Source organism: Lathyrus oleraceus, chromosome 7, assembly GCF_024323335.1.
Source record: "Lathyrus oleraceus cultivar Zhongwan6 chromosome 7, CAAS_Psat_ZW6_1.0, whole genome shotgun sequence".
NCBI lineage: Eukaryota > Viridiplantae > Streptophyta > Magnoliopsida > Fabales > Fabaceae > Lathyrus > Lathyrus oleraceus.
In genome coordinates, this window is record NC_066585.1 from 61722251 (window position 1) to 61747556 (window position 25306).

Genomic DNA, 25306 nt, shown 5'->3' on the forward strand with positions numbered 1-25306 from the left:
ACCTTTGTCTTGGTCCTTTGCAGCATACAGGTTTAATCATTCAATTGGCAAACAGGAGCAACGCTCGACCCGCCGGGGTAGTCGAAGATGTTCTTGTTCAAGTTAACGATTTGATTTTTCCTGCAGATTTCTATATTCTAGACATGGAAGGAGAAACCAAGGCAAGCGGAGCTCCCATCATTTTAGGCAGACCGTTCATGAAAACGGCGAAGACAAAAATTGATGTTGACGATGGAACCATGTCCATGGAATTTGGTGACATTGTCGCAAAATTTAACATTTTTGATGCCATGAAACACCATGTGGAGGAGCATTCCGTTTTTCATATTGAGCTGATTTCTGAATTAGTTGATGACTCTAGTTCTGAACTATTTGCGCTTGATTTTCCATCTCTCTCTGGTTTTGATGATATTTATTCATGTTCTGATTGTACTGACACTAACGTTTGTGTTGTCTATGCTGAGATTGATGTTGCCTTACAGGCTGATACATTTCCGACAGGTGAAGTTGTTACCAATAAACTTGTTTTTGCAGTTGATGCTCTTGCATTCCCGGCTGCCCCAAGCACTCCATCCACCGAGCAGCCCCCGTCCTTAGAGCTAAAAGAGCTCCCTGAGAACCTGAAATATGCTTACTTGGAGAGTAATGAGAAACTCCCTGTTATTATCTCTTCTAACCTTGATTTCGATCAAGAAAATAAGCTTTTGCAGATTTTAAGGAAGCATAAAAAGGCATTTGGTTGGACATTGGCTAACATTCCAAGTCATATCACCTTCACGTGTCCATTTGACACTTTTACTTTTAGAAGATTCTTTGATCCTGGAATAAAAGACGAAGATACTAATAAAAATTTCAAGTTCAGTGGACATTACCCAAAGTTATTCCATGACAACCCCACTTTGGAAGAAGAAAATGTAGAATATATCTCTTTGTGAAAGGCTGCTTATGTGATCACCTATCCTCCTTGACTACTCGGGTGTGTTCTTTCCTCTCTCTTCTCTCTCTTATTTTATGTTTGTTTCTTTCATTGAGGACAATGCATATTTTAAGTGTGGGGGAGGGAATACTTTAGTTTCTTTGTTTTTGTTCTTTGTTTTGTTTTGTTTTTGTTTTCTTTCTAAAAAAATTGCATCTTCTTGAAAGTTTTAGGCTATAGATTACTTTGAGTCGAGTTTGCGGAGACTTGAGAAAAATTCACAAGATCGGTATTGTTTTAACACCGTAAGTCTCCTGTATATGGAAATTGAGTTGAATTTTTATTATGTTTTAGCCTTAAATTCTCATTCTCTGACAACTCTTGAGTAGTTTATTTCAGCAGTCAGCACCATCTCACACACACTCCACGCAGGGAAGCCGATGAATATAAGTGAGTGTTCCGAAAAAGAAAAAAAAAGAGAAAAAAAATAAAGGAATGCACCTTCTAAGTTTGGTGACCCTCACCCGGTCACTTAACCCAACGGTTGTAGAACCTTCAAAAAAAAGTTTTTGACTCGTTCTTAGTTGGTTCAGCGGTTTCTGGTGATGAACTTGGTAGGGCGAATTACGGTTCGATCCCCCGCAACTACAAGTGAGTAAGCAAAGGGTTATGCCACTTAAGTACCAGAACCCCGTGCAGAAAAGGATCAGAGTCACTAACCGGTCGCCTTGCTATGAGTGTGTGGAGATAACGGGCTTAATGTGATTGCGCCTGAATGAAAAAGAGCAAAAGAAGGATGAGTAAGTTAGGCTTTAGTATAATAATATGATTCGAGTTGATTTGTGTATTCAGGAGGTTTATGTCTGCATAACTGTGGATTAGTGTTCTTACAATATCCTTAGTGTGCAAGATTAGTACCTATCAATGCAAAGTTAACCGAAGATGACTTGTAGCCTAGGATGAGTAACTGATGATGTATTTGTGCTTTCTTTGTTTTGTTTTTCGTTTTGCTCGGAGTGCAAAAGTTCAAGTGTGGGAGAATTTGATCAGTGCATTTTGATGCACGTTCTTCCATGTTTGTACTTAAGCATTTCTTTGGTTTGCTTTACTTATTTTTATGTTTTAATATGTTTTTACAATTTATTTTATTTTTGCACTTATTTGTTTTTCGCATTATATTTTCAGCATTAGCAGCTTTCACGAGAAAAATCATATCTTAAGCTACGAGTATCAGATTGAGGCTTGTGAGTATGCGTTGGAAAGATAAGGAAAAGATCTACAACTTTTGTTCAGAAGTCGAGAGCTGAATCGGACTGTAGCAGGGCCAGAAAGTCTGTTGAAGTTGCATAATTTTATTTGTATTTTTGTTGGGTCATTTGTAGTGGGCTGGGTCGACCCAGTTGAGTTGTAAAACGGGTCTTTGTTTTCCCCTAGGTCTAGCAGCCGTACACCATTAGGAATTGAACGGAAGAATCACTATTCATGCACGAATTTGAGAGCTTGCAAGGAATGACTATAGAGAACTAATTTCCCAAGAATCAATTCACTGTAATCGGATGCCACTTTGAGGTTCTTTTATAATTTTCCATTAATCTGTTCCTTTGAATTATATCTATAATCACAATTACTTGCTTAATTTAATTGTTTTTACATGATAGAATTCTTTAATTTGATTGTTGTCTGCTTTTGAATCAATTTCGTGATTAGTGTAGCTTTTGCATTATCGCGTTCGATCATATTGCGTTTGCTTAATTCGCAATAGTTTTAATCTGTTTGCTTTACTCGGAATTCAGGGGCATACTTCGTATAATTGTTATTGCGCTTGTCAGTAGCTTTTGTAATCGAATAGGATCAGACTCGTTTAGGGAATTGGAATTTTATAGGGATCAATGATAAGTCGGAAGATGATATAGTGGGTTGATTCGTTTCAGCTTATTCAAATAATCACTTTTCATAATCACTTATTTTCTGCATTTTTATAATTGAACACCAAATCAACCCCCCCATTCGATTACGTTTAATTATTACAAACAAGAATCCTTGAGACGATATCCGAGTTTAATTTTCGCTGTATTACGTTTTTACAAAATTACTCGTTTTGATCCGCGCGCGACAGCGGATCATTGACCCTTCTAGTTTCACCCATCAAAATTTCATTATAGGGCATGTTCATCTCAGGTTTTGCGGTATTAGAACCTTCTTAAGGATAACTGCACTAAAAGAGTGACATTACGCCATCGTGGTGACGTAACATCTTATCATATGACCGTCAAATTCAATGGTTTATAAGCTACCACTCTTAGTAGATTCTGTAATGTGTTAAGTCATAATCAGTTGAGCCTTGAGAGTAGGTCGAAGCAAACATGATTTAATTAGTATTCGTTGAAATTGAAACTATTGGAACAAAATTGTTCATATTCCTTGGATTTTGATGATAACAAAGTACTTAAAGAACAAATGGGTATACAAACTCTGAATTGATCCTGTTAAATACATCTTTGGAGAAGCAAAGTGACTCAGATTCTAAATGATCAGAATATGAGGACTCTGAATGTGTTCATCTGCCTATAAAGGTTCAGACTTTAATCATGGTATTCCAGCATCTGATGACAACTCTAATAAGAGGTCTCTGGTCCGTACTCTATCTCCTAGTCAGACTTGTCTTGTCAAACGCCAAATTTTAAAAGAGAGACAACTAGGGTTTCATTTTACAAGGCTCAAGGAATTATGATGTAACCTTTTTAGTTTGTTCTACCTTTTGGTAGATACTTAGTACTTCGAAAGATGTTATAGACTATGTTATTATTCATTAGACAATGGTTCTAACCATATATGTTATCCAACGTCTCTCTTGGCATGCTTCTTCATGAAGAAAGCTCTTATGTCCATACCTTCCAATGTACATTTCCCTGCCTCTATAAAAGAAAGTTAAAGATTTGAAAGAAGGTTACAATAACATAATATCAGAACATCTTGAGCATAACTTTGATCTATTGTTTATAACTATTATTGCATAAGATCTTAAGATTTTTTAGCTTTGTATATCTTAGAAATCTTAAGAGCTAAGAACCTTTGTGGGTGTTGCACAACTAATATACTTCTGATTGTGTATCAAAGTATAACTGTTATCTTTTCTACCAAACTGTTTGTTTAAAGTAGGCGAATTCTCTTGCTTGCGTGTTTGAGCAGTGAAGTCTCTTTCCTATGTGCTTAAGCAATGAAGTCTTTTTCTAGGTTGATTAAGGAGAAGTCTCTTGCTAGGTTGCTTAAGCGGAAGTCTCTTTTTGGATTGATTGAGCAGTGAATTCTTTGGCTAGTTTGCTTGAGCAAAGTTGTAATCAGTTTGATTATAGTGAAAAGCTCTTGTTGAGACAATGGGACTTGACTACTCTCAGTTGAAGAGAGGAATCAGAATAAACTGTGCACATTGTTGTGCTTATTGCTTTTGATTCATATTATTTCCGCTACTATCATAGATTATGATATCAGACTCTGAACTTTGTTCAAACTTTGAAAGTTTCTTATCAGAAGAGAAACAATTTTATTATACATAATTCAACTCCCCATTCTTGTGTATTTTTCTCTCCTTCAAAAACTTTTTACACATGCATCCAATTAAATCATTCATAGTAGTTTATTTTAGTTATATTTTTTAAAAATAATTTTATAGTATTACAAATTTTGTTAAAAATGTTTTTTTTAAAGCTTTCAAATGAAATTTTAGTTTAAATAACTTTTCATAAAAAAGTTATTTTAAATATTTTATCTTTTTTGTTATAATTTTCTTTTATATCAAAATTTTAAAAATCATTTAAATTAAATTTATTAAAAATTATTTTTTATTAAAAATTACTTTAAGCTATATCTTTTTAATAATTTATGTTAATTTTATTATATTAAAATCTTTATTAATAAATATTAAAAATATTAAACATGAAAATTAATCTTTTAATTTATAAATAATGAATTTAAAATAATGTTATACTATTTTTATAAAAGCTCTCATAAAAACTATTTTTGAAAATACAAATAATTTAATTTCTTGTTAAAAACTAGTTATCAAATGATTTTTACAAATATTTATTTTATATAATTTAATTTGATGCATGTGTAAAAAAATTACATCAATAATATATAAAATTTAATTTATATTAGATATAGAAAAAATTAAACAACAACAACTAAGTCTTATCTTAATAGGTGGGATCAACTACATGGATCAACTTTTGTCATAATATTTTATCAAGGATCATGCTTCTATCCAAATCATTAATCTCAAGATCTTTCTTAATTACTTCTCAGGTAGTCTTTTTAGGTCTTCCTCTTACTCGAATTGTTTGTCTTCTCTCCATCTAGTATACTCTCATTACTACAGAATCTACAAGTCTTCTATCTACATGCCCAAACTATCTAAGTATATTTTCCACCATCTTTTTAACTATAGGCGTTACCCCGACACTCTCTCTAATATTTTCATTTCTATTTTTATCATGTCGAGTCTTACCACACATCCATCGCAACATCCTCATCTCTACTACACTTACTTTATTCTTGTGTTGATTCTTAATTGCCCAATATTTTGTCCCGTACAAAATTGTAGGTCTTACCGCAGTACGATAAAACTTTCCCTTTAGCTTGAACGGTATCTTTGCACCACATAAAACACCTAATGCCTTCATCATTTCATCCCTTTTTATTTCTCCATCATTTCGTATTACGGACCCAAGACATTTAAACCGTGTGACTTAAGGGATAATATTGTCTCCAAATTTCACCTCTAGGGTATAAACGTTTCTTCTTTTGTTGAACTTATATTCCATATACTCCGTCTTACTCCTGCGTAGGCAAAAACCATGCATTTCTAAAGCTCGTTTATAGGTTTCCAACCTCTCATTTAAATCCTCATTTGACTCTCCAATAAGAACTATATCATTTGCAAAATACATGCAGCTTGGTGCTAGCTCTTGGATGTATTCATTCTATGAGTACATCAAAAATTAAGGTAAAAATTTAGGGGCTTAGGATTGAACTTTGATGCAAACCAATTATAATGGGAAAATCATTTATCTCTCCACCCTGTGTCTAAACACTAGTCGATACCCCTCCATACATATATTCCATAATTCGAATATATGCAATCCTAACATATTTCTTCTCTAGGGCTTTCCACAAAATCTCTCTAGGCACTCTATCACACCCCTTTTCTAAGTAAATAAAAATTAAGTGCAAGTCTTGTTGATCCATCTAATACTACTTTATCATACACCGTAATGGATAGATCGCTTCCATGTTCGACCTTCCAAACATAAAACCAAATTGATTCTCGATGACTTGAGTCTCTTTACTTAATCTCCGTTCAATCATTTTCCCCCATAACTTCATGGTATGACTCATAAGTTTACCCCCTATAATTTTCACAATTTTGTATATCCCTCTTATTCTTATAGATTGTAACTAGAGTGATTATTCTTCATTCACCCGACATGCGTTTTGACCTCATAGTTTCATTAAAGAGTTTGGAGAGCGACTTAATACATTTATCTCTTAGAATTTTCCACACTTAAATAGGTATGTTGTCTAGCCCAACCGCCTTACTATTACTCATTATTTTCAACGCTTCCTTTACCTCATGTTTATGAATTTGACGATAGTAATTATAGTTTTGATTCTCTTTTCTAATGACGAGTCTACTATAGCCTGGTGAGATATCGTATCATTTATTAATAAATTGTAGAAATACGTCTTCCACTTATCCTTTATATCTTTTTCCTGAACTAAGATTTTGCCTTCTTGTGTTTTAACACATTTCACTTGATCTAAATCTCTAGTTTTTCTTTTTCTTCCCTTAATAATTCTATATATAGACTTTTCTACCTCCTTGGTTACTAGAGATTGTTATAATCCATCAAAAGCACGGGTTCTTGCTTCACTCACCACCTTTTTTGTCTCATTAGTAGCTTTCTTGTACTTTCCCTAAGTTTTAGAATTTTTACACTTGTACCATTCTTTAAAACAATCGTTTTTAATTTTAACTTTACTCTTGACACTTTCATTTAACCACCACGATTCTTTACCCATTGGTCCAAACCTCCTGATTCACCCAACGTCTCTTTCTCCACTTTTCTAATCTCTTGGGCCATTTTATTCCATATATCGTTTGCACTTCCTTGTAGTTTTTCGAACCCTTCCTACAAGATCTTGTGCTAGAAAAATCCTTATTTTTCACCCTTTAAATGCCACCACTTGAACTGTGACGCTACCATATGACTTCTTCTATTTGTTATCCCCTTAATTCTTACATCCACAACCGAGACTATATGTTGTATAGTTAATCTCTCTCCCAGAATAACTTCACACTCCAAGCAAATCTTCCTATCTGACTTCCTGATAAGAAAAAAAGTCTATATCCGAACATGTCACCCCACTTTTATATGTGATAAAATGTTCATCTCTTTTCCTAAACCACATATTTGCTATACTAAGATCCAAAGCCGACGAAAACTCCAGATGGATTTACCATTTGCATTTACTTCCCATAGGCTACCCCCCAACACACACACACACATACTCTCAAAACCTCTTGCCACGCTATCTACATGTGAATTGAGATCCCCTCATAGGAAAAACTTATCTCCTTGGGGTATATCCTGAAGTAAACCTTCTAAAGCCTCCCAAAATTTTACCTTAAGTTGTTCTGTTAACCCAACTTAAGGTGCGTAAGCACTAATAACATTAAATGTGTCTTGTTCCACTATAAACTTCAAGGCTATGACTCGATCTCATACTCTTTTGACATCCATAATACTCTCCTTCCATGCCTTGTCCATAATAATCCCCACCTTATTTCTTGATCTAACTTTTCTGGTGTACTAAACCTTGAATCCCGAGTTGTGTAATTCTTTCGCTTTTTTACCAATCCACTTAGTATCTTGTAGGCACATAAAATTGATCTTCCTCATAAGCATAACATCCACTACTTCCATAGATTTTCCAGTAAGTGTGCCTATATTTCATGATCCAAAGTAAAACCCTCTCTCATGAACTAACTTCTTTACCCACAACCATTCATGTAAATGTGGGAGTCCTTGCTTATTTCTCACTATATTCGGGTGGCGATGCATCGACATTTGATCTTTTGACGATGTACTCGAGACATACAATGTGTTACTTACGGGCAACGACCTAACATCTACATTATTCAAAGTTGATCCATATCATAGAGATTCAACAAAATTTTATGTTGGTTGTCGACTCCCCAACACAACCTTCTCATTTTTGTTGGTGTACAAGGTGATAAAAAATGAACAATGAAACAAGAGAGAGAAGAGATGATAATAACAAACTTCCACTACTCAAAATGGTTACACAAAAAATGCACATACATACGCACTGCAAAAGGAATAAATCTATAATTTGTTCACACCACTCACTTGCTTAAATACAAGTGGGACTTAAGTAAAAATACTAAAATCCCCTCTAATAAACTTTGTCTACAAGTTTTTGAAAATATGAATTAATTGTAACATTATCTATTAATTCATATTCAACTTAACCAAAACTAACAACACTAATTCCATCCCCTAAGCGGAGAAATTAATCAATCTTGATCGCATTCGTCAAAACATATGCCAGCTGCTTCTGGGTGCTACAGTGCACAATTTCTAACACTTCATTCTGAACCTGATTTATCAGAAAGTGATACTTAGTCTCAATATGCTTGCTTCTCCCATGCAACATTGGGTTCTTGGAAATATTGATTGCGGAATTGTTATCAATCATCAACTTCAGAGGTTTGTTTACTTTGATCTTCAGATCCTACAATAAATTCAAAATCCATACAGCTTGACATGCAGTCACATCACCTACAATATATTATGCTTCACAGGTTGACAAAGCAACAACTGGTTGCTTATTGTAACACCAAGAAATAGAACTTCCTAGAAACTTAAACAAGTACCCAAAAGTACTTATTTTGTCAACTTTGTTTCCACACGAATCAGAATCTGAGTAACTTAGAAGTTCTGAGTCAGTTTCAGCACCAAAAGGGAACAAAACTCCATACTTCAGAGTTCCCTTTATATACCTCAAAATTATGACAGTGACTTGGTAATGAGGCCACTTCAGTTTACTCATAAACCTATCCACCATTCCAACTACATAACAAATAGCAGGTTTGGTATCACACAAATACCTTAGAGACCCTACTGTCTGCTTGAACATTGCCGCATCTACATCATCACCATCAGAATCAGAATCGAATTTCTGATTTGTATTAACAGGTGTGACAATAACTTTACAATGTAGTAGCTCAAATCTCTTCAGAAACTCAAGTTTATATTTCAACTGATGTAAAATTATGCCTATCTTAGAGTACATAATCTTCATCCCTAGAAAATAAACCATATTTTCTAGATCTGTTAACTCAAACTCATTCATCAGCTCTTTCTTGAACTTAGCTATCTCATGCTCATAACTTCCTATTAGCAATATTTCATCAACATACAGACACATCATAATCATATTGCCTTCACAAGTATGCTAAACATAGACACTATACTCCATCTCACATTTCTGAAATCCCTTCTTCTTGAAAAATGAATCAATTTTTAGATTCCTAGTTCTAGGGGCTTGCTTCAGTCCATACAAAGCTTTGTGTAATCTGTATACCATCCTTTTCTGATTCTTTTTCTCAAAACCAGGAGATTGTGACACATAAACCTCTTCTTCTAATGACCGTTCAGAAATGCAGATTTCACGTCTAAATGCATCAGAGGCTAATTCATGTTAGAAGCTATTACAATCACTAGTCTGATTGTTTCATGTCTTACTACAGGCACAAACACTTCAAAGTAATCTAACCCAGATTTAAGCCGAAAACCTCTCACAACTAACATTGCTTTGTGTTTGCCAATTGATCCATCTAGCTTTAACTTTACCTTATAAACCCATCTCACTTTGATGGCTTTGTTGTTATTTGGAAGTTTTGTTAACTTTCAAGTCTTGTTTCTCTCTATAACATAAAGTTATTCTTTCATGGCCTCCAACCAGACTTTCTGCTTGAGAGTTTCTTCCGTACTCACGGGTTCAGAGTCTACTAACATGACACACTCAATAAATTCCCCTTCAGAATCCACTTCAGTGTCTTGCAGCATGTCAAACTCTGCAAACTTTCTCATAATGTTTCTGATTCTTTGTGGCCTCCAAACCTGTTCAGAACCTTCTGATTTTGGAATAGTATTAGATGTTGGAACTCCAGCAATACCGATTTCAGAAGCATGACCACCTTTAGAATCTGGAATATTCCCATAATCTGGACTACCACCAGAATCCGAATCACCATCAGAATCTGGATCAGAATCAAATTCTTCCTCAGAATCAATCTCGCCTTCTGATTCTTACTCACTCTCATAATCATTTTCAGGCTCTGACTCATCTTCAGAATCATAACTAATATCTTCATAAGTTCTTACTTCAGAAGCTCCACCTCTAGAAGCTCCATTTCCAGAGATTGGATTACTTATAGATTATGGATCATCATCAGAATCTGGATCAGAATCATATTCACCTTCAAAGTCAGACTCGCCTTTAGAGTCTTCTTCATCTTCAGAGTCACCTTCAGACTTATTTTCTGATTCTAACTCACCTTCAGAGGCAGAATCCTCTTAAGAGGCAACTTTTCCTTCAGCTTCAGAGTCATCATTTGACTCAACTTCAACTTCAGAATCCTCAGATTCCGACTCTTCTTCAAAACCTTCAGATTCTGACTCATCTTCTGATTTTGACTCATATTGAAAGTCTCCTTCAGAATCAGAAATCGTCAACCGCACATGTTCATCATCATCAAATTCATAAGCCATTAATAGTACATGTTCATCATCAGAATCTCCTCTGGCTATGTTTGTTTCTTCTAAATTCCTTTCCTTGTTTGACCAACAGTCCTTAGCAAAGTGGCCAAACCTATTACAACAGTAATATTGAACCATTCTCTTGTTAAACTTTTCCTTCCCTTATGACTCCCAGAAGTTGAGGTTTCTGACTTCTGAGACCTACCATGTCTTTTCTTGACTTCTGACTAAGACTGCTTCTAGTCTTTCCTGACAAAATAAACTTTTAGAGCTTGCTCTACCTCTCTCTCACAGGTTCTTTCAGTTAGACGCAACTCTTGCGCCTTTAGACTACTTTGCAGCTCTTCTATTCTCATGGTGCTCAGATCCTTATAATATTCAATTGCTATAACGATGTAATCAAATTGAGGAGTAAGAGATCTAAGTACCTTCTCAATGATACTTTCTTCAGAGAGAGTTTCTCCATATGACTTCATCTCATTTGTGATCAGAATCACTCTGGAGATGTAGTCAGGTACCTTCTCATTATTCTTCATGCTGAGATTCTTATATTGCTTGCATAGAGACTGAAGCTTCACATTCTTCACTGATGCATCACCGCCGTAGCATCACACCAGTGTGTCCCACGTAGCTTTTATCGTCGTCGAATCAACGATTTTCTCAAACACGTTCACATCCATACATTGATGGATGTAGAATAAAGCCTCCTGATCCTTCTTCCTTAGATCACACTGAGCATTTCTCTACGCATCTGTTGTATTTTCTGGAAGTGCAACCTGAACATATCCGTCGTTCATGAGATCAAGAATATCTTGAGCTCAAAACAACACACATATCTGAATCATCCAACGATACCATTTCTTGCCATCAAACAATAGAAGTCTGTTACTCAAATTAATGTTTCCGTTCATCTTCAATCTTTTGCAAAACACTCAGATCTCACCTAAACATAGTGTTTCCCAATCCCGCAGAATCGAGATATGTGATTTTGTTATGATTCTGAACAGAAATTCAACACGAATTCTTTGAACATAAATCAATCACACAACTTCTCATCGTTTCACTCGTGTTTTCTGTGGTGTTTCCTTGTGGATCTGAACCGGAGCTCTAGATACAAATTATTGATGCACAGAGTGACAAAGATGAACAATGAAACAAGAGAGAGAGAGAGAAGAGGGAATAATAACAAATTTCCACTACTCAAAACGCTTACACAGAAAATGCACACACATATGGCAAAAGGAATAAATACATTTATTCATACCACTCACTTGCTTAAAACAAGCGAGTCTTTAAGTAAAAATACTAAAATACCATCTAACAAAATTTATCTACAAATTTCTGAAAATATGAATTAATTCTAACAATTTTATCCGGACTTGAGAACGACTTTGTATAACAAAGATAACTTAATCAGAATTACAAGAAAAATTTAAATTTAAATAAAATTTTATAAGTAAATATTTTGATTTTTTTTAAATAACAACTTTTTTCAAGAATAATACGGAAATAATCATAATTTCAAATTATTTATCAATATAACTTTTTTTTTTTAAAATGAAACAATGTGCCATTTGCTATGATGCATGCGCTGATGAATTTGTATTCATTGGCTCATGCATGTAAAATATAAGAGCATGCGCCACTGGAATTGGTGCATGCATGTTGCTACTCTTTATTTTTTTTACATGTATGTGTCAATTGCAGTGACGCATGCTCCTACATTTTTTATACACGTGCCAATTGCAGTGACGCATGCTCTTACATTTTACATGCTTTTACATGCATGCACCAATTACAACTGTGCATGCTCCTACATTTTACATGCATGCACCAATTGCATTGATGCATGCTCTTACATTTTACATGCATGCATCAATTGTAATGGCGCATGCTCTCACAAACATGGTTAATTTGGTAAATAAATTGAAAATATGGTTATTTTGGTATATAATTTGAAAAAGTTGATTATTTAAAAAAAATCAAATATTTCTTTATTTTAGGTGAATTTTTGTGAAAAATAAAATACGTGCAAAATTAAAATAATGATTGATTAACATAAAATAAATATTATGTTGATAGTGATTTATAAGATAAAATGAATTATTAATTTTATTAAAATAAAAAAAATAAATTTGTAATAATTTTTAATAATAATAAAAAAATAAAAATGAAATGAAAAAATATGAAAGAAAAAATTTAAATTTTAATCAAGGGAGCGAGAATGTGTGGATTTAATATTATTGTTATTTAATTGGTGAAGATTAAAAAATGCATGCTACCTATCCTATTTTTATAGGCGATGAAAATGTAGAAGATAAATATTTTATAATAAAAGATTTTAGAAAGTTTATGCAATTAATTTTTAACGAGTAGTCTCACTAGCAAGAGCTTACGGCAACAGCGGCATAAACCCTAATTTTTAACGAGTAGTCTCGCAAGAGCTTACAGCAACAGCGGCATAAACCTCCAGCAGCCATGGCAATGGATCCCAAACGCGTCAAATCCGACCTCGTTCTCATCCTCGACTTCGGTTCCCAATACACTCACCTCATCACTCGTCGAATCCGAAGTCTCTCCGTTTTCTCCCTCTGCCTCAACGGCACCTCCTCTCTCCAATCCATCACCGAACTCAAACCTAAAGGGAAATACAATTTACTCCCTCTGTCTCATAGAAAATGTCTCATTTATATTTTTTCACTGTCTTAAAATAATTCTTTTTCAACCATTATAATATCCTTAATTATTTATGGAAGGACGGGAGTAACTCAATCAATTATAGTAAAAAACTATTTTAAAATACAATTTAATTTTACATCATTAATTTATTCAAAATTAATGTTGTTCACCAGAAAACTATTTGCCCATGACATGGTTGGACCAAGTCAAGTTGAAGTGCTTATTTTGATAATTCGAGAGTAGGAGTGAGGTGTAAATTTGCCTACGGCGAATGCAATGATGAGAAAAATAATGATTTTTGGGTCAAAGCGTCAACCTCAAAGACAACCATAAAAACGAAGATATTGCATTTGCATGTTAAAGGGATTATGGAGGGACAGCATGGGTCACATAATCAACCAATGACTATGGCATTGCCTCATACTCACGGAATCTTCTACTCAACAATTTATTTTTAATAATGTATTTTTTATTTTTATTTTATTTTTATTTTATTTTTTTCATATTTCACTACAAAAAGAATATACCTGAAACATAAACATCACACCCCAATACCAAACTTTGAGAGAAGTTAGTATATCTAACAGTAACATTATAAGTTAAGTATATATTCTTGTCAAGTTATCATCCATTAGAAGACAACAATATTTTGCTACTACTATCATCATATCATATCACACAAGAACTTCTATATCCTAAAAAGACAGAATATTTATCCTAGTCACCACGTTTTGAAGCTTCCATGTTTTCATCTTTCCTCGACTTGCCAAATGATTTATGGGCTTCCAATACAGGCGGCATAAAGATGTCATTGGCCGACTTGTCCGTTTCACGGGGACTCACTAGCTTCTTCTCCACATTTTCAAATTTTGCAGTGGCCCATGGGGCTGTGCCTACATTTCTTTTTGAATCTGATGCATCTAATGTTAGCATAGACACCGCATCTCGTGAGGCAGACCAGGAATAACCACAGTCGATACATTCCAGCTGAACAAGCAGAGCGGCCCAAAGTCATAAAAATGCAGATGAATTTCAATATTTAAATATCAGTAGTAAAACATTAAGGTGCACACCATATATCGGTCAACGTGTCCTGCGCGGATAATATCCCTCACGCCCACCTTCTGCTCTGTGCAACGTTTGCAGCGAGTGTCCGTCATCTGAATTGCCGGTGGAAAAGCCAACAGCAAGTAGATAATAATCACATAACTTAATACTAGATAACATAAGATTGTTGGGGTGAAGCAAAAAATGACCTGCATGTGAAAAATGACCTGCATGTGTTGTGGCTCGTCAGGTTCATTCTTGGATATTTCATCGGCAGTCAAACCCTCCTGTAGTTCAAATATTCAGTAAATAACACAGAATCAACAACCAAATTAATCTTCTTAAGTTACTAGTAAGAACTTGGAAATTTATTCAACATTTATCAGTACATTCTGAAATTTATCCTCTTTCAACAGCACAGGCAGTTTTCTAAAAGTATGTTCTGGAAAATTTATCCAACACTTGTCATTTTAAGATGTACCAACTATTATTTAACTACGTCCAGCGTGTTTAACTAGTACAGTCCACCTTCAAAACATCATCACAGAAAATAAACATTTATGACGGGTTTACAATTTAAGTATTTCATTTTCAATTAAATATCTGATCATCAACTGATCACATTATAGTGTTGATTTAACCCAAGAATGATGCTGAAAATACAAGAAAAACAAAATATTAGGACCGACCGAACCAGGGTGGTCACCATTGTTAAAGAGCATAAGAGTTTTTAGATCTTTCACTATGATGTGATCTAATTAGAGGTTAAACAAGTTTTTAGACCCACCTATGAGAGTTTGTTGGAACACTTTTACATAAATTTTGTTCACAAAACATATTAATGGGTCCAATAATCATAGGCTCAATGCTGTCAATGAAATTCAGGCAAAAGTATATATTCTTTTATTATACTAGCATTTGAAATGTGATAAATAGGTAAAATATGTTGAAAATTATAAAAGGTTGAACCAATTGTGTTGACCAAACAAAATACATACAAGAAGCATTCAAATTAGAAATTAATAGCGTAAAATTTAAAAGAAAAAAACATCAAATGAGAAGAGAGCTTCAAAGTTTTGGTTTATAAAAAAGAGAACTTCAAAGTTCCAAATGGAAAAAAAAAGGCTGAAAAGTCAGCATTCATTAAATACCTTCAATTCAGTAGGTGTCATAGTCAATATTTTTGAAGCTTCTAGCTCTCCATTTAATAGACGGCTTAACAGAAATGGATTGATCTGCAAAATAAGGTTAGGAAAAAATTATAAGTATTCCATCAACCTGCAAAATTTGGCCTTGGTAAAAATAAGTTTAACTTAAGAACAATCTGAAAAGCCACAACAACCACGGCCTTAAAACCTTAATTCTGGTTTTACCAAAAAGCTATTGTTCGCCTAACAACTTTGAAAAACCATAGATGATGTGGATCTAAGCAAAAAAACTAACACATTGCTTGAACTCATTACTGAACATAAAAATCATTCTCTGCAAGTTGACCGTATCATTCATAGACTGCTCAAAAATTCACTCAACTAACCCCTATTTGAAGCTAAAGTAAATTTTACAACACAAACAAGTACAAATGTATTTTAAAAAAACTATAGCAAATACTCATCATTAGTCACATGCCCTATACATAGCCCAGCTAAGATTGATGCCATTTTATTAGACATCTAATCTTCTAGTCATTGATTTTTAACAAGTAATAATATAATAAAACATCTATTCAACTACACATACAAGAAAGTCCCACACGGGACTTGTCCAAAATAAAAATGAAGCAGTTACAGGTGATTTTGTATCTCCTAAGTTCAAGGGCATTGCTTATAAAATTTAAGGTTAACAATCCATATTAAAAGTAACTCCCAACCTTGAGATTAAATGCTAATTGTCGTAGTTTTTGGCTGTACTTCTGATAATCTGATGAAAATGCTTCATGTGAAGCATTCTCTAGAGCAACTACAGCTGGAACAGCAACATCTGGCCAGATAAAAGACTTGGAATTCTGTAGAGTGAAAAAGGTAAATGCTGAATTCATTATAGTCCTCAAGAGAAAGGGAAACAAATAAAAAGATGATGAGAATATAAATAAACCCACGCAAGAGATCACAACCACAATTGGGTACTTTAAGAAGTACCTTCAGAACTTTGTCTATACACTCATTTTCTATTTCTAAACCTTTGTTGGTGCCTCGATTGTTGGTTGCATCAGAACTGTCACTGCATTTGTCTTTTTTCTTTCTGATGCCATCAGTATCAAACAAGTACTGAACATTTTGAAGCAACTTCACCAAACCTTTGTCACGATAGATATCACCTGTTAATGCATTAAAACTCACTAATATACGATAATGCTCTGAGGTATTAGCTAAATAACTCCTTGGTGTTTCAGGTTTCAGAGGTTGGACACTCCTTCGAGATGTTCTGTCCTCTCTTGAAACATCAAGAGGTGAAATACTCTTTTTCTTTAAGATTCTTTTATTTCCAATCAGATCTTCCTGATCAGCAGGAGCATCAGTCTCGATGTCAGGTAGCTCACCCAAACATTGAAAAGTTTTCTGAACAAGCTCGTCAATTTCTGCTTGTTTATAGTCCTCATAGTCTTTATCTGTGAGCTTCCATAATTTCATTTCTACTGTGTCATAAACCTTTTGCACAATAAACCCAGGATGCTCCTTACGATTTGGAAGCTGTTTGTGTATAGGAACAAAATGCACCACACACCTATGCATAACAGATTCCGCAGGAACCTCATCCCGGTGGAAACTATAAAACAGCTCTCTGGTGTCACTAGATTGCCAGCAACCACCTCCCTTTTTGGCCGCTTCATCTGGCCGGTAAAACCACTGCCCTGTGATCTTCAAACTGCCATCTGGGGATTGTGTAATGTCCTAACAGAAAAAAAAAACATCTTAAAAAATCAGAGAATGGAAAGGTGCATCAAAACTAAACTCTAAAAAAATCTTTACACTTGCAGTATATCAAAACTAAACTCTAAAAACACTACACACATAAAATTGTGGAATAACAAAATGCATTCATCATCAACAAAGGGAATATATCACTTGTACTCCATGTACTTTTCTCGCAGAACTGACTAGTTATTACTTATTTTCCAAACCCAACATATCTTCAAAACAACATGCATAACCATTTGACAAGGAACCTATGAAACACAGACACCATAAACACAACACCAACACCGACACATTAACACCACGAATAATATGAAAAAATAATAAACTAAACATAATCTCAGTGTCAAGTGTCAGTGTCGGTTTCAGACACATAAACACTTTTTTCAAAGGTGTCAGTGGTGCTACAGAGCAAGGAACTAACCTTAACAATTGCCACATACGGTTTTTGGTCTTTACCCTCAGGCACAAGAAGCACAGGATCCTCCTGCAGAAACAATACAACCACTTCACACACAAAAACAAATACACACACTTTCCATTAATAGTTAATTCTAAACCAAAATTCGCAAACAACCTATCATCATCCTCACAAACAATGCCCAAACCAAAACCTCATAATCACATGTTAACCTGCACTACTAAGCATTGATTTAAAAAAAACGATATTCATGCATTGTACTAATCTTCAACTAGTGGCAACAAAGCATCGTCTTGAAGGTTCAGCACCTTCCTTTTGCGACGGTTGGAAGTGTTATCGTCGACGAGGTTTGTTGAAGTGGAGTGTGGCTTGGAAAGAGGTGAATCGTCGTCTTCGTCGTCGCTGGTTGGCAGTTGAGTGAAGCGTCGAGTAACCATTTTTGTTAGACAGAGAATGGCGCTACAGTTTCTCGCATTACAATTTGTATTTTGGATTTTTTGAACTTTAACACACCGCTTTAAGTCTCACCAATTATGGTAAATATATATTCTCTAGCAAATTTTGTTTTTCGCGTGGTAAATACTACTCTGCCCTCATTACTTGTCACACCACGATACTAAATTAAGGGCTAAATTTTAGATTTTTTTTTTAAAATAACCAATATTTTAAAATTAAATATGAAAGTAATTACGTTTTAAATTTATTTCTCAAGTTAGCTATATTTTTAATATAAACAAGATCACTAGCAAGAGCTTACAGCAACAGCGGCATAAACCCTAATTTTTAACGAGTAGTCTCACTAGCTTGCTTACAGCAACAGCGGCGAAGCTCCAGCAGCCATGGAACGCGTCAAATCCGACCTCGTTCTCATCCTCGACTTCGGTTCCCAATACACTCACCTCATCACTCGTCGAATCCGAAGCCTCTCCGTTTTCTCCCTCTGCCTCAACGGCACCTCCTCTCTCCAATCCATCACCGAACTCAACCCTTCCCTCGTCATTCTCTCCGGCGGTCCCCACTCCGTCCACACACCCGACTCCCCTTCCTTCCCCGACGGCTTCCTCCAGTGGGCTCAGTCCAATTCCGTCCCCGTTCTTGGTATTTGCTACGGACTCCAGCTTCTCGTTAACCGTCTCGGAGGTGAAGTTCGTGTCGGAAACACGCAGGAGTATGGACGGATGGAAATCCATGTCGAAAATCCTTCTGCTCTATACCCGTCCGATAAAGTTGGACATAATCAAATTGTCTGGATGAGTCATGGAGATGAAGCTGTCACTCTTCCTTCGGGCTTCAATGTCGTGGCGCGAAGCCAGCAGGGTGCTGTTGCTGCTATAGAGAATCCCTCTGCCAAATTATATGGCCTTCAGTATCACCCTGAGGTATACATAAGTACTTATTTGATATCGGCTTATGTTATAAGTGCTTATATTGGTATTGCAATTGTGTTTATTTGCTTATTGGTTTTTTGGTGTTTTTGAAGGTGACTCATACGCTTGAGGGAATGGAAACTCTGAAGCATTTTTTGTTTGATGTTTGTGGAATTGCGGCGGAGTGGAAGATGGAGGATGTGTTGGAGGAAGAAATTAGAGTGATCAATAATACAGTGGGGCCTAAGGAACATGTTATTTGTGCCTTATCTGGTGGTGTTGATTCAACTGTTGCTGCTACCATAGTTCATAAAGCCATTGGGGATAGGCTTCATTGTGTTTTTGTTGACAATGGCTTGCTCAGGTTGGTTACCACTAATGTTAGATATTGGATTTCAAGAGGAAGTTGTTTTTGGTTCTTGTTTTGTTTATTATTGGTTTTGCTGTTGTGTATAGGTATAAGGAGCAGGAACGGGTGATGGAAACCTTTGAAAAGGATCTTCATTTACCTGTTGTATGTGTTGATGCTGTAGATCGCTTTCTTACAAAGCTAAAAGGTGTGACGGATCCTGAAGTAAAGAGGAAAATAATTGGTAAAGAGTTTATCTGCATTTTTGACGATTTTGCTCAGGAGCTAGAGAAGAAACTGGGAACCAGACCTTCTTACTTGGTTCAAGGGACCTTGTACCCTGATGTGATTGAATCATGCCCACCACCTGGAAGTGGGAGAACCCATTCCCATACCATCAAGAGTCATCATAATGTTGGTGGTCTGCCAAAGGACATGAAACTGAAACTTATTGAACCACTTAAACTACTTTTCAAGGATGAGGTTTTACTTTTGAACTATTGACTTGATTGCTTGTGCTTGGAATTGGATTCTCTGATTGTTACTGTTTATGAGCTTGTCATGATATGCATTGATTTGTTTTGGTTATTTTCATTCACTGTTCAAAGGTTCGTCAATTAGGGAGGATCATGGATGTTCCCGAGGGATTTCTAAAACGTCATCCCTTCCCTGGGCCTGGTCTTGCAGTTAGAGTATTGGGTGATGTGACTGAAGGAAATGCGTTAGATATTCTCCGACAGGTACACAGAGCTTTTGCATTTGTGTTTGTCTGCAATATTGATTTATTACCGTTATTGTTTTGAGTCCATTTTGTTTTACAGGTTGATGAGATTTTCATTCAGTCAATCAAAGATGCTGGCCTCTATGATGTAATATGGCAAGCCTTTGCAGTTTTCTTACCAGTAAGATCTGTTGGAGTTCAAGGTGATCAAAGAACACACTCCCATGTTGTCGCACTCAGAGCTGTTACAAGTCAAGATGGAATGACAGCAGACTGGTAAGATTTCAACTGAAGCATACATTGCCATGATGCTGGCTATAACTCTTCTGGTTATGCTACTTGTGCATAATACTATTTTGCTTTCTTGTTATTTGTTTAAATGGCACCGAACTTACATTTATTAGGTTAAAACATGCATCTAATAAACTATTGATTGGGGCAAGTTTAGGATATTTTGCTTTTTGATATTCTCGTGGTTGCATACATAATTGATACAGGGGAAGTTTTTCAACACATGCTTGTGTGTTCAGAGACAGCCTTAGAACTTGTGCATCCTCCCACATCATCTTCTCACAATTTCTATCATGATCCTAATTAAATTCTCTTATGCTCCTTGAAATATATCCGCTTTAGGACGTTTATGTTTTTTTTAATAGCGTTTAGGGCATTAATGTTGCACCTTTGATGCTAATTGGCTTTGAATGGCCTTTTCATATTTAACCTTTAGAATTTCCAATACAGTTGCTTATCAGTTATCATCTTTAATAGCTCTTCACAATAACTGTAATTTGAATTGAATTCCAGGTACTACTTTGACCACAAGTTCCTTAATGATGTCTCAACCAAAATCTGTAATGAGGTCGTTGGTGTGAATCGTGTTGTGCTAGATATTACGTCAAAGCCTCCATCAACAATTGAGTGGGAATAATATCAGTTAGTACTTTTATTTTTAAATGATTGTGGGGTGCTATTCAGTTGTATATGCGATAAAGTACTTTCTATTTACTTGTTTGAGTTATTGTTTTCCCTCTTGCCTCTAGGGCTTGGAGGGAAGGGGACTTTGAGGCGGTAATTTATAATAGGATCGATATGATTCTTGAGATTGCAATAGCTTGAAATGAGAAGATTATACAAATGTTATTGTAATGATTTTTTCTCTCTTGAATCAATTAAATTGATGATATTTGTTCCTACTTGGCAATTATGCTGCATCATTCATTGGGAATAAACCACCATTTTAGTTTCTGAACATAGCAGGGAAATTCACTTCCTGTTGAACCATATTTCTTAGAACAGCGTTACCTTGATGCCATCAACGGAATCATACGCCCAAGCCCCGGCTCTAAATATGCGGCTTGCTCTACGTGTTCTTCGCCAAAATCAACCTCTCCAGATGGATGTACTAGCGGGGAATCACCGTTCCACTACCTAGGTATGCAGCAGTTACAGAAGGGTATGGTTTCAATGCAGAGAGTGAGAAGCTCTCCAAGTTTATCCAGCCTTACAAACAGCTACAATAATACACAACAGTTACAGCAGCAGCAGCAGCAACCGCATAATCACGGTATTAGTAGAAGTAGGAGTAGTCATTATCAATACCAGCAACTCTCTCTTGTTGGTGGACTTACACCAATACATGAAGTAGGGATTGGAATGGGAAGGATATCGCCATCTCAGATGACTATGAATATGATGACAGATAATATGAGTAGTAGCAGTAGCAGTAGGGGTATGAATTACTATTACTCTAATGCAAACAGACCCCATAAAGGTTATGCATACCATGATGAATCAGTTGGTCATGTTATTCCATCAGTCCCCCGGAGTCCCAGAACGTATCTAGGTGAATGACTATCACTTCATTCCTCTCCTCCTCTTTCCTCAACGACATTCTTTCATCCATTTGTATATATGTACATTAGAACCGAAGTGTTGTAAATCAGTAATTGTAGTTTTTCATTTTATTTGCTTCCATTCTAAGGAATTAACAAATTCATAGATTAGATTGTCTACTTCTGATACTATTATCATTATTGGGTTCAAGTATCTGTTGCTTACATTGCTATCTAAGAGGATCTTGCATTTCTGATTAACATGCAAACGATCATTCCTTTTTTAGGAAGCAAAGTAGTAGTGTCATCTCTTCTAATAGGTTCATGCAAATTTATCTTATTTTTCTTATATCAAATTACAACATTTTCGGCCTGTAAACTCCGTCCACAATACATGTAATCCAGACAAAATTTCTATAAGATACAGAAACGTGTGCGTCAATGAGCACCTATAATAAACAAATAAAGTCTAATTATATTAAGAGAAGATCCGCTCGCACTCAATTGACAAAAATCCCTAAGAATTTAGCACAGGAGAAGCATAAAATAAAAATAATCCCTATTCAATAATCTCTATTAACTCATTTAGAGTCTGTAAAATCAGCATCAATCACATCTCCTTCAGGTCCCTCCTTGCCTGACGATTCTGAGGGGCCAGACTCACTACCAGGTGGTGTAGGTCCTGCTTGTCCTGCAGCTCCAGGTTGGTTATATAGAGACTGACCAAGCTGCATAACTTCCTGGTTGAGGGCAGCCAAGGCATCTTTAATAGTTTGAGTCGAACCACCGGTAATAGCTTCTTTAAGTTCTCCGAGTTTAGCTTCCACCTTCTCTTTAACAGGGGCGGGAACTTTCTCTCCCAGCTCTTTCAATTGCTTCTCAGTCTGGTAGACAACAGAGTCTGCCTGGTTCTTGGTGTCGATTGCTTCCCTCTTTTCTTTGTCCTCTTTTGAAAATCTCTCTGCCTCGCTCACCATTCTCTCAACCTGCAAATCATTCAAGAGATAAGCATCAGAACTGTTTCCCGTTATAATCATATAAGGAGGAGTCATTCACAAAATCGTCCTGTAATGGTAATAGAAGATACCTCATCACCAGGCAAAGTGCTGGCACCAGTAATGGTAATATCTTGTTTCTTTCCTGTGCCCTTGTCTATGGCAGCAACCGATAGAATACCATTTGCATCAATGTCAAATTTCACCTCGATTTGAGGAACCCCACGAGGAGCAGGAGGGATACCGTCTAAACGGAAGCTACCAAGAGATTTATTGTCCCTAACAAATTCTCTCTCGCCTTGTCTGCCCATCAGCAGCAGTAGAGAAAACCTCTGATTTTGAAGTGGGAAGGGTAGTGTTTCTTGGAATAATCTTGGTCATCACACCACCAAGAGTTTCCAACCCCAATGACAGTGGAGAAACATCCAACAGCACAATGTCACTGACATCTCCAGCCAAAACACCAGCCTAAAATCAACTGAAATTAAACATGAGGATGGTGATAATAATAATAATAATAATAATCAACAATTAAAACATAGTATCCAAACAATTTTTTAATGGCACTCCAATCAAACAAACATTCTTTCCTGCTTAACTACAGCTTAATATAAATTGGAAAAACTGCATCATTGGACTGTGAGAAAGGCTAGCCCTACCTGAACAGCAGCTCCAAGGGCAACCACCTCATCTGGATTAACAGTGACATTTGGATCCTTCCCAATCAGCTTCTTTACAAGCTCCTGAACAGCAGGAATACGTGTTGATCCACCAACAAGAATCACCTCATCAATATCCTTAATTGAAAGCTTTGCATCCCTCAATGAATTTTCCACTGGTGTCCTAAGTCTGAAACACAATTCATACAAATATTAATATATATGAATAGTTTAAGCTAGAATATCTGTATGAAACAAACAAGCTCGGGGACAGGGTATTTTAAATTGGAGGGTGAAAATGGATTCAGTAAATTATTTTTACCTGTCAAGGAGATCTGAACACAGCTCTTCGAATTTAGCCCTTGTAAGAGTGGTCTCAATATGTTTGGGGCCATCTGCTGTGGCAGTTATGAATGGCAAACTGAAAACACAAATATTAATTAGCTTAGTAATTTGCACAAGGATTACTAAGCACACTCGGAAACTACAAAAATTGGGTGCAAATTGCTCCATGACAAAGCAAATACCTGATGTTTGTTTGAGACAATGATGAAAGCTCCATTTTTGCCTTCTCAGCTGTCTCAGTAAGACGTTGAAGAGCTTGTTTGTCTTTCAAAAGGTCTATACCTTCATCTCTCTTGAAGTCACCAGCCAGCCAATCAACAACTCTCTATAATAAAACCAACAGATGAAAATAAGGAACACTCAACTAATGTGTATCACCACATTAACCAACTTATAATAATTAACAATACAAAGTAAGGAAGAACAAGTCCAACCTTATCAAAATCATCACCACCCAAGTGTGTGTCACCAGAAGTAGACAGCACCTCAAAGACTCCGTCACCAACCTCGAGCACTGAAACAAAATCAAATACCAATAAGCATACATGTCTCAAACCCTATCAAATCAAAAACTGCAAAGAAAGGCTTCCAATACCTGAGACATCAAAAGTACCACCTCCAAGGTCAAATACCAAAATAGTTTCATTGTTTTTCCTTTCAAAACCATAAGCCAAGGATGCGGCAGTTGGTTCATTGATGATTCTAAGAACTTCAAGACCAGCTATTCTTCCAGCATCCTTTGTAGCAGTCCTTTGTGAATCATTGAAGTAAGCAGGCACAGTAACCACAGCCTTGGTGACAAACCAATTACCCTACCAGAAAATGAAGACATACCCACTTCAAAATGAGGGACTGATTATTATGTTTCTGCTATGTATTTTGTAATCCTTTTGGAAAACTCTTTTGTAATGCCAACTGATCTTTGAAGACATGTATTTTGTAATCCTTTTGTAACAAACATATGCACTTACTGTGATGATCAATTCTAATGTATCAGTTTAACATTATTGGTGTGTATTGTCTATAAAACACAATGGCTAGTCTGTCACATTTTTTTAGAATTACTGACTATAAAATTGTTTACTATGTCATATTTTCTATGTCATATTTTCTTTAGAATTACTGACTATAAAATTGTTCTGTAGTTTTCTGATGATTTTGCAATTTTGCTCTTTCATTATGATATAACTTTTTTCTGTCATTATTGGTAGATTGAAG

General features: G+C 35.7%; 4 protein-coding genes and 1 pseudogene across 7 annotated transcripts; 2 read left to right on the forward strand and 3 right to left on the reverse strand.

The window, feature by feature from the left end:
* The first annotated feature begins 13176 nt into the window (after nt 1-13176).
* Nucleotides 13177-21450, forward strand: LOC127105561 (uncharacterized). 3 transcript variants are annotated; one of them, XM_051042748.1, is made up of 7 exons: nt 13177-13272; nt 18681-19199; nt 19301-19551; nt 19644-20019; nt 20145-20276; nt 20358-20533; nt 21062-21450. In XM_051042748.1, the coding sequence occupies exons 1-7, from the start codon at nt 13240-13242 to the stop codon at nt 21183-21185; spliced, it is 1611 nt and encodes a 536-aa protein (XP_050898705.1). In that variant the 5' UTR covers nt 13177-13239; the 3' UTR covers nt 21186-21450. The 3 variants fall into 3 exon arrangements, with proteins under 3 accessions (XP_050898705.1, XP_050898704.1, XP_050898706.1); XM_051042747.1 differs by having other exon boundaries at nt 13224-13367; nt 18776-19199; XM_051042749.1 differs by lacking the exon at nt 13177-13272 and having other exon boundaries at nt 18566-19199.
* On the reverse strand, nt 14024-18348 carry LOC127105562 (uncharacterized). Of its 2 annotated transcripts, none has more exons than XM_051042752.1 (8): nt 18129-18348; nt 17824-17886; nt 16623-17375; nt 16355-16489; nt 15639-15722; nt 14715-14774; nt 14514-14600; nt 14024-14427 (listed from the first exon to the last, which is right to left on the reverse strand). In XM_051042752.1, the coding sequence occupies exons 1-8, from the start codon at nt 18255-18257 to the stop codon at nt 14158-14160; spliced, it is 1581 nt and encodes a 526-aa protein (XP_050898709.1). In that variant the 5' UTR covers nt 18258-18348; the 3' UTR covers nt 14024-14157. The 2 variants fall into 2 exon arrangements, with proteins under 2 accessions (XP_050898709.1, XP_050898708.1); XM_051042751.1 differs by having other exon boundaries at nt 14026-14427; nt 14697-14774; nt 18129-18347.
* On the forward strand, nt 21211-22498 carry LOC127102019 (uncharacterized). The gene is made up of 2 exons (XM_051039437.1): nt 21211-21234; nt 21515-22498. Exons 1-2 carry the CDS (start codon nt 21211-21213, stop codon nt 22106-22108), a joined length of 618 nt encoding a protein of 205 aa, XP_050895394.1. The 3' UTR covers nt 22109-22498.
* A 13-nt stretch (nt 22499-22511) lies between these two features.
* LOC127105563 (stromal 70 kDa heat shock-related protein, chloroplastic-like) lies at nt 22512-24901 on the reverse strand (annotated as a pseudogene).
* Nucleotides 24463-25290, reverse strand: LOC127102020 (stromal 70 kDa heat shock-related protein, chloroplastic). The gene is made up of 3 exons (XM_051039438.1): nt 25216-25290; nt 24684-24900; nt 24463-24602 (listed from the first exon to the last, which is right to left on the reverse strand). The coding sequence occupies exons 1-3, from the start codon at nt 25288-25290 to the stop codon at nt 24463-24465; spliced, it is 432 nt and encodes a 143-aa protein (XP_050895395.1).
* Between the last annotated feature and the right edge of the window lie 16 nt (nt 25291-25306).

What these genes read in the sequence shown, in the direction of transcription:
- LOC127102020 (XM_051039438.1), bottom strand. Translation starts at nt 25,290, where the DNA reads ATGACAGAAAAAAGTTATATCATAATGAAAGAGCAAAATTGCAAAATC. An exon ending in AACTACAGAACAATTTTATA is followed by an intron (nt 24,901 to 25,215) that starts GTCAGTAATTCT and finishes ATTTTCTGGTAG; the next exon opens with GGTAATTGGTTTGTCACCAA. An exon ending in TGGTACTTTTGATGTCTCAG is followed by an intron (nt 24,603 to 24,683) that starts GTATTGGAAGCC and finishes ATTTTGTTTCAG; the next exon opens with TGCTCGAGGTTGGTGACGGA.
- LOC127105562 (XM_051042751.1), bottom strand. Translation starts at nt 18,257, where the DNA reads ATGGTTACTCGACGCTTCACTCAACTGCCAACCAGCGACGACGAAGAC. An exon ending in CCAACCGTCGCAAAAGGAAG is followed by an intron (nt 17,887 to 18,128) that starts GTGCTGAACCTT and finishes TTGTTTCTGCAG; the next exon opens with GAGGATCCTGTGCTTCTTGT. An exon ending in CGTATGTGGCAATTGTTAAG is followed by an intron (nt 17,376 to 17,823) that starts GTTAGTTCCTTG and finishes TTTTTCTGTTAG; the next exon opens with GACATTACACAATCCCCAGA.
- LOC127105561 (XM_051042748.1), top strand. Translation starts at nt 13,240, where the DNA reads ATGGCAATGGATCCCAAACGCGTCAAATCCGAC. An exon ending in GCCTTCAGTATCACCCTGAG is followed by an intron (nt 19,200 to 19,300) that starts GTATACATAAGT and finishes GTGTTTTTGAAG; the next exon opens with GTGACTCATACGCTTGAGGG. An exon ending in GTTGACAATGGCTTGCTCAG is followed by an intron (nt 19,552 to 19,643) that starts GTTGGTTACCAC and finishes TGTTGTGTATAG; the next exon opens with GTATAAGGAGCAGGAACGGG.
- LOC127102019 (XM_051039437.1), top strand. Translation starts at nt 21,211, where the DNA reads ATGATTGTGGGGTGCTATTCAGTT. An exon ending in TTGTGGGGTGCTATTCAGTT is followed by an intron (nt 21,235 to 21,514) that starts GTATATGCGATA and finishes TGAACATAGCAG; the next exon opens with GGAAATTCACTTCCTGTTGA.